Source organism: Sylvia atricapilla, chromosome 3, assembly GCF_009819655.1.
Source record: "Sylvia atricapilla isolate bSylAtr1 chromosome 3, bSylAtr1.pri, whole genome shotgun sequence".
NCBI lineage: Eukaryota > Metazoa > Chordata > Aves > Passeriformes > Sylviidae > Sylvia > Sylvia atricapilla.
In genome coordinates, this window is record NC_089142.1 from 80,922,975 (window position 1) to 80,937,166 (window position 14,192).

The window sequence follows — 14,192 nt, forward strand, 5'->3', positions numbered from 1 at the left end:
CTACAGAAGTACCAAATCAAGAGTCAATGAATAATTGAGTTAATGTGAGTGAGGCATATTACATGTAACAGATATTTTACAATAGCTCCGAAATGTGTCCACTTGATTTATAGAAACATCCCCACTCCTGTGTAAGTCATGGACTGTGTGCAGGGACGATTTTCTTGGCTCTCTGCAGCTGTACTCAATCCATGAGGCTCTGCAGAGAAGAGATGGCCTCCAAAGAACCAATACATAGTAACTGCTACTGAAATTGCTATTAAGAGAAGAAAGCCAGTTAAACTGCATTGTTTTGGGGAGATTTTAAGAGTTTGTTGGGTTTTTTCCTTTGAGAGAGAAAGGGATATGTCTTCAATACTTAGAATATAAGTTTCATGATAGGAAATTGCTGTGAAACAGCAAATTTCCTAGAAAGTGACTTTCACATAGGACCTTTTTTTCTTTCCAAATAATCCTATATAAGGATTCTAAGCAGAAGTTTCTACAAAATCCAGTGACAAGGGTAATAGAGTAAGATTTGTTATTACAAGTTGTAGAGCACTGAAAGAAAATAAAACTATCCAAATGTTACTTCTACTTTTTAAAAAAGCTTTTCTGTTCACCTGACCACTAGAAAATCTACCAGTATTATTTTTACATTGGGACTTGCTGCTTGAGATATTGTAAAAGACAGCATCAATATGATGATGCAGGTAAAAGAAGAGTTGCACTGAAGTACAGCAGTTAATTGATGCATTTTGAGTATATTAAATGAGAGTCTTATTTCCTCATAAGCAACAGGAGCGTACCACAAATGTATGTGAGAGAGGAATTTTTGTGAATGTGCTTATTTCAGTAAAGAAGAGTAAGAAACCTAATTCAACAAAATAATTCTTCATGCTCACATGTAATTAAAATGCAGGTTCTGCACATTTGTTTATGAAATATAAAGAATGTTCCTTCCCACATACTGTTTCATAGACAAAAAGGCCAACTAGTAGAATGATAGGATGTGTATGGAGGTGCAGACCCTTGTCCTTTTGATGTCAATGTGAATGTCGCCATGGCTTCAGGTACTGAAGATCAGTAAAGATGCCACAGCCAACATGCTTGAAGTGTTGTATCTACTCATTTGCTTTATTTCCAGATGTGCTGAGCTGAGCAGAGCACCTCTCAGGTACATCTGTGAGTATGGACACACCTGGCCAGGCATCAGAAGCTGACAAAACATGTCTCGCAGTGGTGTATGCCATAAAGAGGCAAAACTAAATTTTATCAGTCATAGTCTCAAGAAAGAATAAATCACTCATTTTTGACCTGATAAACATGGGAACCCTTAGCCTAGAGGATGATTTTCCAGCAAGTTACTAGTACTAGAAAAAGGAGTTAGGATAAAAGTATTTCCTCATTCATAACTCCAGCCAGCACAAAGTAAAACACATATGAACAAGAAAAGTTATGGGGGTTGGATCAAATTTAAAAGATACTTACTTCACAGTAATGTCACTTCTCTCTCATTCACTGCAAAACCTACAGGATGGGAAAATGATGGTGTTGTCCAGCATATAAGAGAACAGAGAAGAGCATTTAAACAAACCTTACTCTCTGCTAGAAATATGTTTGTGTCATCTGAGAAAGCTGAATTTCTCTTTGAGTGGCCTTACTCTGGTAACAAGAAAAGACAGTTAACATTTATTCATATGTTGTACTGATTAGGAAATATCTCTACAAACACAAGTTACTTAGAAACAGCAAGTCTGAAATAGGAGAAAACACCAAGAGAAAAACAAGCTGCAAATACATTTCAAAAGTGTATTTGTTTTTTTTTTTTTTTTTCCTTTTTCTTTTCTTGACTAGCACCATCTGTACACAATAAAGTATGAACATAAATGTTTGGATAACAAAGATTTGCAAGGCACTTGAACAGTTTTTCTGGATAGGTTTTCTTTTAATGAACCTCTCAATGGAAGTCCCACAACCACCTTTCCTCCTTCCTCAGCTAATGCAGGGAAAGAAGTCTCTTCTGCCAGCAGTTCTTATTTACAAACATGTCCTTAAAAGGTTCCACAAAGTGCTCTTTTAGGCCAAGAGTATCAACAACCTTCTATCTCCATTTTCCATGCTTGTTCTGTTTGGTTTTTTTAATACTACTCCTCTGTATAGTATAGCAAATCTCTCATACACACAGCTGAGACTTGACTCCAACCTTCATCCTCATTCTTTTGTCTTTGGGATGCTGTTTGGAAGGGAAAAGGAGGATGGCAGAGATGCACATTGAAATTCTCTTGAGGTTCACACTTTATCGGCGTCTAGAGGTGATGTCAAAACAGGTGATCATCATGAGATGGGCCTTGCAGAAGTTGACGCGGTTTTCCAAACGCTCAGTCACACATTCCAGGGCCTCCAAGTATTCCAGAGAATCCAGCTCAAATACCTGCTCCAGATCAACTGTGAGAAAAAAAATACACAGACAGGAAAAGCAGACAAAACTTAGTGAGGGCTGGTGGGAGCTAATTCAAGTCTTCAAACTCATCAGTACTATACACAGCATAACCTCTGGCTTGCCATTGTCTTTTAAAATTGCCTTTTCTGTTTAACAGTTATTAAAATGACACAGCAGCTTGTCCACAGTGAAAAATACTTTCAAGTTGCATTGGATGCTTTCTGGAGTGATCTGCTCTGCCATTCTCACCAGAATTGCAGATACTTTTGCTGCGCTCCATCATCCTCCAGCAAATGTTGAATGCTAAGCCTGTACTCACTTTCTCACACATTCTGTTGACCAGAAAGAACTTTAAATAGCTGCTCTCTCCTGGGAAGGCAATCCCTTTGTTGAATTCAGAACTTGAAATTTAAAACAAACTGCTAGGCTCCTTGTTCCTCACACCTCTCCCTATTCCATGTGGTTCCCACTAGACCAGTCCAGCAAGGCAAGGGAAGGCACACACATCAATCCCTCCAACACAGGTTCCACGGAAGCCAAGTGTGAGATACATTGTCTGAGCCAGCTCTGCCCATCTTATCTGCTTCCTGAGGTCTCTGCAACCCTTCAGGCTTTCTGCACTTACCACATTGCAATTAGAAGCAAAGGCATCACACAGTAAGTGGATAGCAATGCATAGCAAATTCTCTCTCTCTTTAAAACTGTCGTTTTTCACTCTCATCCTTTATAGTGTTCCTGAAACCTGTACCGTAGTTGTTTTGCAGAATGTATCAATCTGGTGTCAACTTAAAGCAGCTGTCAAAGGAAGAGTCAGGATGTTGCAAGGGAATACACTAGCCGGCCTCCTTTTGCCACTTGCAATTATCCTAAATAAATCTTGCACAATGTGGGTTTTTTTCTAAAACTCTTTGATACGAACTTACCTGCTTGCTAATACTAAAAACTGTTGTACAACTAATGCAGTACTCTTTATGTTTTTTTCGTTAGAGGTGCTGAGGTCCTTCTCCATTTGAATGTGAATGCCCTTTAAGCTCTCTGAACTTTGCACATCTATAGTTACAAAAAATGGGCCAAATTTCATTTCATTTCATGTAAGCCCACTGCTGCCAAGAGACAAGTTTGCTCCACAGTGTTATTTTGCAGCAGAGGACCAGATTTATAATATATTGCTCATATGTTTGAGTGATCTGAGGCCGAAAAAAAAAAAAAATCTCATTTTCAGGAGCTGTGGACTGAAACGCATCAGTGTTAATCTACCAATGGCAACATCCACTACTAGAATGCTGTACCATTTCAACATTCAGCTCTCAGGCAAAAAGGATTGTTCAGTTCTACTGTTAACATTTAATAAGAATTATAGGAACTAGTTCTAGAAAGACAGTCAATCTACAGCTTGCCCCTGGGTCATATGTTGGTTCATTTTAGTTTACAAACAGTAGCTTACATCTCACTCTTACCAGACATTTCTGCTTCCTTCCATCCCCCTATTAAATAAACCAAAGGAAACCTATGAGTTCAGGCAATAAAATGATGTCCTTACATTCACTCAGCCATTTATTAGGATCCAGCATCAGGTACTGTTTGGTCACCTCCAGTTCTCTCATTAACCACTCATACTTGGCCTTGACCTCAGCGATCCTCTGCTGGCGATGCTCCAGGATTTTCAGCTTGGCATTGAAACATATCATCTCCTGCCAGCCAAGAGAAAGAAGCAGGGAAAGAATAGGTGAAGAGGGGAAGAAATTCCCAGGTCCATTCAGTGAAATGATCTTCCAATCAATAACACTGACAATGAGCCATTTATTCTGGAAGCTTATGAATCACTGAATGAAATCATCCATCATCTGCTTTATTTTTATTGCTTTTGTTTGGTTTCCATGCTTTCCATCAGTGAGCTTTGGAGCCTTTGCAATGGTAGTTAATAATAAAACATAATAATTAATAACAGGCAGCATCTTGAAATTAGATTAACTGTAGGAAAACATTTCTGTTTTTTCACCACAGTTTGGCTAAGAAAATTGAAGCTCTTGGGATTAGGAAATCCACTGCTAGCTGTATTGAAAGCCTAAATACACCCCTGTGCTTAGTGCGTAAGTAATGCATTAGTCATATTTTAAAATAAGAGAACTGGTAGCAATATCAAATTTGAAACATCCTTAAACAAAGGAGGATGTTATGAAAAGCTCTAGCAATTCACAGTCATTAATAAAGAAGATATATTTTCTGTAAAGCTCTGGAGCACAGTAACAGCATGAGGTGCAGTGCTGGCGACAGCCTGCCTGGCCTCACATGACTTCTGAGGGGTGGCAGCCACCATGACGTGCAGCAAATGAAACCATCTGAGAACTGTGCTACTCTCGCTAGAGTGGAGGCAATTCCAGTACCAGAACTACCCTCATCCAAGCCTGTGTGAAGGTCTCAACACTATCTCACATTCACCTCTGTAAACAAATCTGCTGTGGGTGAAATGCAGTGGAAACCCCACTCTTAACAAATAGTTTCAACAAGTGTCAGAGACTAGGAAGAAAAAATGCCTTAAAATAATAATGAAGTTTATAATCCATCATTACCTTTAAATACTCAACCTCAGATATTCCTCCCAATCTTATATTTTAAGTGCTGACCTGTGGTAACGCACCCCACACCCCCAGCAGGTGTTTCCAAACAGGGAAAGAGTTTGTTTACTTCTAGACATTTTAGGAAGTTTAACTAGAAAGTTCTGTGTTTTCCTCACAGTAATTGGCTCAGTGCCAGCACAAGAGCATGGATTGGGCTCTGAGAGTGTAACTCAAAGCCTGTTGTTAATTTCACTGGCAGCAGGCCACGTTGTCCCCCCTAAAACATTCAGTATTTAGGAAAGAGCACAAAAGAAGTAAGAGGCTTTTTTGGAGTGTTTCTAGCAGGGGGTCAGAGATTTTCTCAGACACCTGTGTGCGGCTTTTCATTTGTTTTCTGTAATGTTTGTTATTTTGTTATTTTTTTTTATTAAGCCTTTTGCGTTACAAAACCCCTCTTAAGAGCAGCCTGGCTGAAATTATTTTAAGCCAATCCGCAAGGGCTGGACCCTCAGAGACTGATACATGAACACGTGGTTAAGACTGTGGCCAGGTGCCAACCTGTATCACTGACCTTTGCCATTTACGCCCAGCAGGAGATGACAGGGATTGCACTCACCTTGCTGTCCCCTCCTCGCCGCCGCTGGAGCCTCTCCACATCATCGATCTCGTAGACTTTGATCTCAAAGGGCTCCCCCAGCCCCCTCTGCCCACTCCGCAGCGGCCCGTCCACCCAGCGGACCCCGGGGCTGTTGGCAGGCTTCCGTGCTGGGGAGGTTGTGTCAAGGGATAAAGCTGGAATAAGCCTCCTCCTCTGTGAACCTGCAAATGGAGAAAGGGCCATTGCATGTCAGCACAGTTATTGCTTCTCCTTTCCACTGCAGAGAAGTCTACCAAGGATTTATGTTTGGCCTTCTCAGACACCGAAGAAAATGGAGGGAAAGCCCAGGGAGGCCTTGGGAGCTGTAGCTGCAATGTGCAGATCCCACTCACCGTAAGGGACCCCTCAGTGTTCCTTGGTGCCTGACTCCAGGATTTGACACTCAGAGGGCACACGTACCCTGAAGTTCACAGAGCCTGTGTCTGTTCCTCATTGATTAGCTCTCAGCACATACAGGTAAGCCCATGAAGGAGCCAAGCCAGCGGGATGGAACTGATCTAGCCTGGCTTTCCTATCTCTTTACTGCTACTGACCCTTACACTCCAAGCACAAGCATTTGCCAGCCTCGGCAAAGCGTATGTCACATGCCAAGCCAGGGCCTATGGTAGAGCAAGGAGGGAAATGTCCCTGGCCTAATGGTAGTGGTTTGTTGGGAGAAAGGACAAAGACACACGCAAAAAAATAAAACCAACTGGTTCCATTTCCTTGGTTGGTTCAGTACAATCAGAGCAATGTCTTGATTTAAAAAAAAAAAGTTTTGTAGCTGACACAGGGTCTTCCCTAGAGCACAGCAGGAATCAAAAGGATGGGAGAAGCCAAAAACAAAAGCTGGAGGCAGCAAGTTTGAATGAAACTATTAACTGGCTTTCTTGGCTGCAAGTACATAAGTGATGCCAACCAGCAGGGAAGAGATGTTGAATGATCATGCAGATTTTATTTTAAAGACAAGATAAAATCATTTATAGGAATTTCCCACATTACATTTATTGAGACTTGAATGTAAATAGTTTCAATATGTCTGTCAACTTGGTTCTTCAATAAAAGCTAAAAAAACCCCAAAATATCTATTGAGTGCCTAATTTTTGGATTTTCAAGTAAGAAAGTATTGCCTAGTTTCATTCATGGGAGTCTGCTTCTAAGCTGACTTGGAGAGCTATTCACATCTTATCTCACAATTTCTGAGTACAACAGTGCTAGAAAGCAGTCTGTGTTAAAGACAAGTAATTAACCTGTAAATTCTAGCTTTAAAATGGATGAAAATGATCTGTAGGAAAGTCTAGTCTACAGTGCTTTTACTTGGATACATCTGAGATAACCCAATGGCGGAAGAAGAAAGCACAGCCAGAGCTGATTCATAGAGTTCTGGGCAGACAGAGAGCTCTACAAGCCCCCTTTATACCAAACAACCTGAGACTGCCATCCTATGACACTTATCACAGTTGTCTTTATTGCTCAAACTGCAGCCCAGCAAAAAAACTCATGCCAGAACAAATGAAGCCTTACAAATACCAGCAAGCAGGAGTTATTTTAATTCTGTGGTACCAGTCACTGCAAGACAATGTCAGCATTCCCTTACCTCGAATGCATTTCAGTTAATCTCTAGATTAAACTGCCTGATCAAGAGAAGAGTCAGATCTTGATAAAAGGAAAAGCAAGGCCTGACCCATTATCATGGCCTAAAACTGACAACAAGAGAGAGCGTTTGGGAAGACCCCAAGAAAATGTGATTCTAAGCGTGACTCTTGTCAGCAGTGCTAGAGAAAGGTAACAAAATGCTGGGGGCAGCTGCATACTTGAAGGGATGTGAGAGAGCATGGTGGACTATTCAATTTTATTACATGCCGGGAGAGATCCTGAAATAGACTCAGCCTCTCCTGGGAAACAAGTCCTCTGCTTGCTTAGATGGGAAGGGCCCTGAGTGTCATCCTAGTGTCACTGAAAATCAAAAGCATTCAGGCATTAAATGTGGTTTTAAATACTTTTGAGGCTTTTGGCCACAGTTTCTCATAGAAGCAGTCTCTCAGATTTTGTCTGAGTGTAAACACAATCTCTTTGCTGTTCCAAAACTTTTGGAGCCAGCAGTATCTACAACCATCAGATCTGACCTGTGTAATGCACCCAGTTAATTATTTTTTCTTTCTGCCCCATAATAATGGTCACATCTCCTTTCCTGACATGCCTTCAGACTAGCTCTAGCATTTCAAGGAAGCAGCTGAGCAGACTGGAAATTCCTTCTGCCCAGCTCTGCATGCATGGCTGGATTATGAGTAACGTAGTGCCTTTTTCCGTGATGTTTGATTTTCTTCCTCTTTTCCCCACTGTGGCTGTTAAAACCACCTTCTTGTGTAATGAAGCACTTTTAAATCACCCCACTGGAAAAACTCTGTCTCCAGCCAGCGTAAAAGTCCAGGTCCAAGATTCTCTGGAAATGCAGGTGGATGGCACCAATGCACCCAGCCATCAGAAGAGCATCAGGCTCCTACTTGGAGCAAAGCCAAACAGATCGCTGGGTTATGAAATACAGGAATTATGGTAAATTTTTTTGCATTTTGTTCCCATTCATATCCTTTTGGCTCAATGGGAAGCAGAAGCCTGCAGTCTAGAAGGAGGGCTCTAACCTGAGGCTTCCTTTAATAGTGCTTATCTCTTGGGAGAGGGGCAGCTGAGAGTGCAGCAGTGGCCAGAGACATTAACTCACTGTGTTTTTCTAGCTAGAGCTCGTGTCTGGATTGCCTGTGGGTTATGACAACAGGACAGGCTGCAGCTCATGGTGCACTGGGGCAATGCAGCAGGGCAGAGCCACCTCACACAGCCTTACCACCCTCTGCCAAGGGGCTCCTCTGGGACACAGGCAACCTGCATGGGGCTTCCAGGGGTTACAGCTGTCTGAGACACTGAGGAGAAAGAAAAAGAGAGATGTCTGTTTATCCATACTGAATGCTGACTTGGGATGATTTATCTGAGGCATAGATAACATAGATAATTTCTCTTTAAGGAGAAATTAAAATGAAAAATCTTCCTCTTTCCAGTAAGGTAAAACTGGATCTAGTTTGTTCTAAACATGCACTGATTAATTGGCTGTTTATTAGACCAGGTACAGCAAATAATGGTGCCATTTGACAGGAGACTCCTGCCACTGACCTCTCCATTTAGTGTCTGGTTTTTATCTTATTTTACCTTAATTGGGATCAGTAAGGAGATACCACCTAAACAGAGCTTTGGGGTGAATATCACAAAGCACCTGACAGCTTGCTCATCCATAAGAACACAAAACAATAAATTGTTAAAATTTTAATGCAGTTTTCCATTCATATAGAAAATATCCATCTGAAGTCCCAAATTTATTTGGTGCACTTAGGATCTCATCAATTTTGACTGTATAATAAATAACATGCTTTATGGGAATTATAGCACACTAGTACTCTATTCCCTATGTATGAGTCAAGAAGAAAGTGGGCAGCCAGGAGCGGATCAACAGGAGCAGATCCCAGCACCTTCCCACCTCTTCCCCACCTCTGCTTCTTGGCAAACTGGCTGACCTTCCCACCATGTAAATAGAATTCATTCCTCCATTCAAAAAACAAATTTCTACCAAAAATCAATCTGAAAGAAACCTATTAAGATGAATCCAGGGTAAAATAACTTCAGGTTCATTTATGACCATGCAGTATGTAAGGCAAAATGCCATTTGCTAAATGCCCTGAAGCATATGTTTTTCACTTGGTTTGAATTTACCCACCCTCAGAATAACCTCTCTTGAACCTAGCTTGAGTATGAATAACCAGGCTGTGAAATAGCCATGAAAATACACGATGCAAGATTTGCTTTTGCAACAGATCTACTGCTCTACTTTAAGCTATAGGTTAAGGTTTGGCCAAGTTAAGTTTAATGTAAAGACAGTAGCACAGCAGTGAAGGCATGCAGTGTGAAAGTAGATCTGACTGAAGAGTGGCACTGAAGCTACAATATCTTTCAGTAAAGGTAAACCCAGAGGAGCCTTAAAGTAAGAGAAATACAGACCAAGGTATGTGAGGGTAACTTCAAGGATAAGAAGGCACATTGACCTCAGCAAAACTGCCAAACTGCAAAAGGATGTGTGCTCATAAAGGTATGTGTTGACCAGGGCAAAAGCTCTAAAAAGTCTGGTTTTGCTTAAGTACTGTATATTTTGGAGTGTTCCCCTTAGGCTGTTTTCAAAGCACACATTCCAGATTGAGCATCTTTTCTGGGAAAAAGGTAAAGGCAAATGCTGCAAGTACAAAATCTTAATGAAAAACAGTGTGATGCGTATCTCTTCAAAGCAGGATACATCCAAATGGGATGCAAACCAACTGCTCTACTAGAAATTTCAAGGTGCTTCAAACAGAAAATGAAACTGTAACTTGATATAACATCGTTGTAGAAGTTTATATTGTGTGCTCAAAGGCAGCATGTGGAGCCAAAACTATTCCCCACAGCATTTAATGTCGGGGGATTTAAAATTGCCTTTCTGTACAGAACCTGTTCCTCAGTATTTTGGTTTTTCTCACCAGACAGTCCAAGGAGATTACAAAAACCAGACCTGGCTAACTAGAGCAGTACCATTAAGCTCAGACTATTCCTTCTGTGGCTCCAATAGCAATAGCACCAATGTCAGTCGTAGCATCAAACTTTTCTTACAAGCAAATATTATCTATCCTATTTCCTCTGCTGCTCCTCCTCACTGTCTGACAACAGGGCTCTCTTTGAGTTGAAAACATGATGCTGACTTTGCCTTTCATTCTTACTTCCTAATGGGATCTGCCCTTATGGTCAACTGTCCATGACTGAACCAACTCCTCCCCTTTCCTTTGACCTCTTTTCTCCGAGTTTATTTTATAGTGCACTTTGCCCAGTGCAGAGCACACAGCTATTCACTCCATGGATTTGCACAGTTCCCCTCCTGAAGGAGAAGTCATTGCCAGTGTTTTCAAGTGGAAGGCCTCTCTGATGATGTGGAGACTTCACCACAAGCATTTAGGGTGCCCATTTTGAGGTCGGTACTCCAAACACCAAAGAACCAAGGCCTATATTGCCAGAAAAGCTAAACAGCCATCACTCATCCTGACAACTAAGATTAAACAGATTGCACAGAAAGGACCATGTTGCACCCAAATACCTGAAATAGGATACATTGAGAGGACTCATCATTCAGAAGAAAAAATTTTATGTCCGTCTCACTGTAAAATAATTCAGGCCATATTCTGTATTGACTGTTATGCAAGCCCACTGTTGTGAATCGATAAAAAGTACAAGGACACCTGAGGCAAGAAAACACTTGTTTGCTGCTTATCAGAATAAAGCAATGCTTGTTTATAATAGTCCATCCACACCTATACTAGATATGTTGTTTCTGTACTGGTATAAGAACACACTGATGTACAGCCAACTTCCAATTTTCTTTCTTAACCTTGCTTTCTGACTTACTGTCTTATTTTAAAAGAAGCTTTTCAGGGCAGTTTAGAGCTGGTGAATGAGCACTGCTGAAACCAGATCAGAAAGCAGCCCTCCTGCTGCGTGGCAGGTTGACAAATAATCTGGGAGATGCTCCAGGAAAGATGCACATCACCCACAATTCCTATGGAAAAAAAAACCAACCAGAGTCTCTTCTAAACGTTTTTCTCTCTTCAGGCTGGATTTGGGTTTAACAGGTATTTGTCAGCATTGTGGCATTATTTAAGAAGCTGTTTATTATTGCTACAATACTGAATTGAAGAGCTGCTCCAGTCACTTGGACAGCAAAAGCAGAGGCTGGAGGAGGAAGGGCTCTAAAGCCAGAATATCAGCTCCCAACAGGACAGTGGTGGAGGCATTCCAGTGAGCCAGTTCCGTGGCAGTGTCAGGAGCACGTTTTATTTACACCCAGCCTAATGGTGTGCGACTCAGTCATGCATGTTACATGGAGCCTTCCCCGTGCACAATAGCCTGCTGCCACTTCCTCTATTAAATCATTCCTACATTCATGTGGCTGAAAGCTCAGTGCTGGCATGCAGTAGTCAAGCGTGTAAAAAATGATTACTCTGATCCCTTTCAACACAGATTTGCTGCATGAAATGGCCTGGCTTTGACCTGAGAAAATCAATGCTGTTGTTTTAATGAACAAAAAAAAAAAAAAAAAAAAAAAAAAAAAAATTGGAGCTGAAGCCTGCACTTCCCCTCCCTCTATTCACCCCAGGGCTGTCCAGTCAGCAAGTCACATGCATTAAGGGCTCACCTGCATGCAAACAACACTTTCTCATATAATTCTAAACATGGTAAAGGCATAGTACAGGGTATCAATTAGCTACCATCACTTGTAAGCAGGTTAAAGTAGAAATGCTGGAAATGCCCTATAGCTTTCTGACACAAAGGGCAATTTTCAGCTCCCTACACTGTGCCTTAGGCAGTCTAAACATGAACCAAATTCCTTTTCACTTGGATTCAACAAGAAAAGCTCAGACTCTCTTTGTTGGTGTTTTGTTTCATCATTATCATTTCGGCCATGTTTCAAAATGTGATGCTTTGCAATATTGGTTGGAGACAGACTTTCATAATTTACAGTCCACAGATTCAGCCTCTGGCTTTTTCTGCTGCTTTCATAGAAGGGGCTAAGTGCTTCCATAGAGTAGAAGTGTTCAAGTATAGTTTTCAGGGCTTTCCAAGAATCTCTAAATCTCCATCTTTAAAACTATCCTACCAATGAAACTCAGAGCACACTACCATGAGAAAAAAGGAGGCTAATTATAGATAATTAGTCATGTCTTAACTAGTCTGTCTTTTTATTAAAGTGTATAAAATCGTGTAGCAATTTGCTCTTCTTTGGTGTTGAAAGTTAGTACCGAGAAAGAGCTGCACGGAGTCATGAAACTTTACTACAAATGTCATCAAATGCTGCAGAGGGAATCTTTAATTATCTGTAGTCAGATAGTTCTCCATGCAAAGAAGATTAAAACATGTGCACAAACACACACACACATACACACTCAAATCCTATCCTGGACTGACAAAAGCAGAGCTCTCCAGATTCTGAGATACGCAACTCCAACTCAGGGCATAGCTTTAAACTTCAGGAATTCAGCCTTTGGAAACCTTAATTTCTCCCCAGTCTTGTTTCTACTTGGCCTGACTACCAATAATAATTCTTGGGTTTTTGTTTTCTGATGTTCACTGACACTTAACATGCAGGAAAATGTTAAGTATCAGTGGCCCTGACTGACCCCAGCTGGTAAGTGAAACACCCTCAGTGTTTCACCCTGCTGGCAGAAGCCACAGCACCAGCAAAGCTCCAAAAAGCCTCCAACTAGAGGAATTAAAGAAGATACACTCCTTTGCATGGAGACAGAAGTCTGTCCCATCTCAGCAGACGGCTGCAAGTAGTAACAGACTGAAGCCTGTGTGTCTAACTCAATATTACATGGGATGGGGACTTTCTTAGGTACCCAACCCTATCTCATAGGGGGCAGGAAAGAAAACAAGCTTCAGGAAGATCAGTGTAATCTCCATAAAATGCTGTGTTTATGATGAATGATCTCAGAACCCCTCTTCCCAGGGAAGGAAGTTTCCTTACAGAGAGTACTGAAACACTGTAAGGGACAGGAACCTGTAAATATATGTAGGAGAGGCCAGAAAAATGTTACATTTATGTATGTAACATGAAAATGCAAATGGGGCTTGGCTTTACTGGATAAACATCATTAGAGCCTGGACTCCTCCTGTGCTATTACCTCACAGTGGTAAGAGTTAACCAGAGACCCAGAGTTAACACCAACTCTCCATCTCTGAAATCATCCAGTCATGTTTTGCATTGAGAATTATTTTAAAGCAATGCCTACATACATCCAAACTAAAGTCAGGAAAAGATGCTAAAAATCAAAGCAGAAGAGCAAAAAGCAGGTAGATAGCACTTTTGATCCAAGGACCCTGCTATTACCTTTTTTTTGTACCAGCATTACCTACTTTTATGAGCTGGTAACAAGAGAACACAGGAATTACACAAGCTGCCCAAGGTGATACAGCAAACCAGCAGCACACCAGAGAATACAATACAGATCTTGCACGCCCTAATTTGCTGCCCTGCCTGCCTCCCTCTCATATCTGTTGCTCCCCTGGGATTAAAATACACCTTTGGTAAAACTAAAATTCAACCAGAATTCACTTCCAGATCACATACAGGAGAATTCATTATAAAAGCACCCTTATAATGGAAAGTGCCTTTCCACGGAGCAGCACTGGGCCATCGCACTTGGAATTTCTGAGGAGTTAAAAAATAATAAATAACTGCTGCAACTTGTAACTGGACAAACTATGCCCAAATACTTCAGTGCCCTGCTCAAGACAGCACTGCCTACCCAAGACAGAGGAGGCTGGAGCCAGAGACAGCAATATGGCTGAGATTCCAATTGTTTCTTACAGGGAAGGGCTAATAGAGTGAGCAAAGAAATCAAAGTACGATGTAGCTGAACAAATGACTGCAGGCAGAGAAGGAAGAAGGGCCTGCCACAAAAAGAAAATAATAAATGGAACTCTATTTTCCATTTCTCAGCAAGGGCAGAGGAGG

The 14,192-nt window shown here is 41.3% G+C and overlaps 1 protein-coding gene across 1 annotated transcript in view; it reads right to left on the reverse strand.

The window, feature by feature from the left end:
- Positions 1 to 858: 858 nt before the first annotated feature.
- Positions 859 to 14,192, reverse strand: part of KIF26B (kinesin family member 26B) — a 57,473-nt gene continuing 44,139 nt past the window's right edge. The window contains exons 6-8 of the mRNA XM_066315952.1: positions 5,597 to 5,799; positions 3,963 to 4,113; positions 859 to 2,427 (exon numbers count right to left, since the gene is read on the reverse strand). Of these exons, the coding sequence (XP_066172049.1) occupies positions 2,279 to 2,427; positions 3,963 to 4,113; positions 5,597 to 5,799 (503 nt within the window). The 3' untranslated portion in view covers positions 859 to 2,278. The remainder of the gene's footprint in view (positions 2,428 to 3,962; positions 4,114 to 5,596; positions 5,800 to 14,192) is intronic.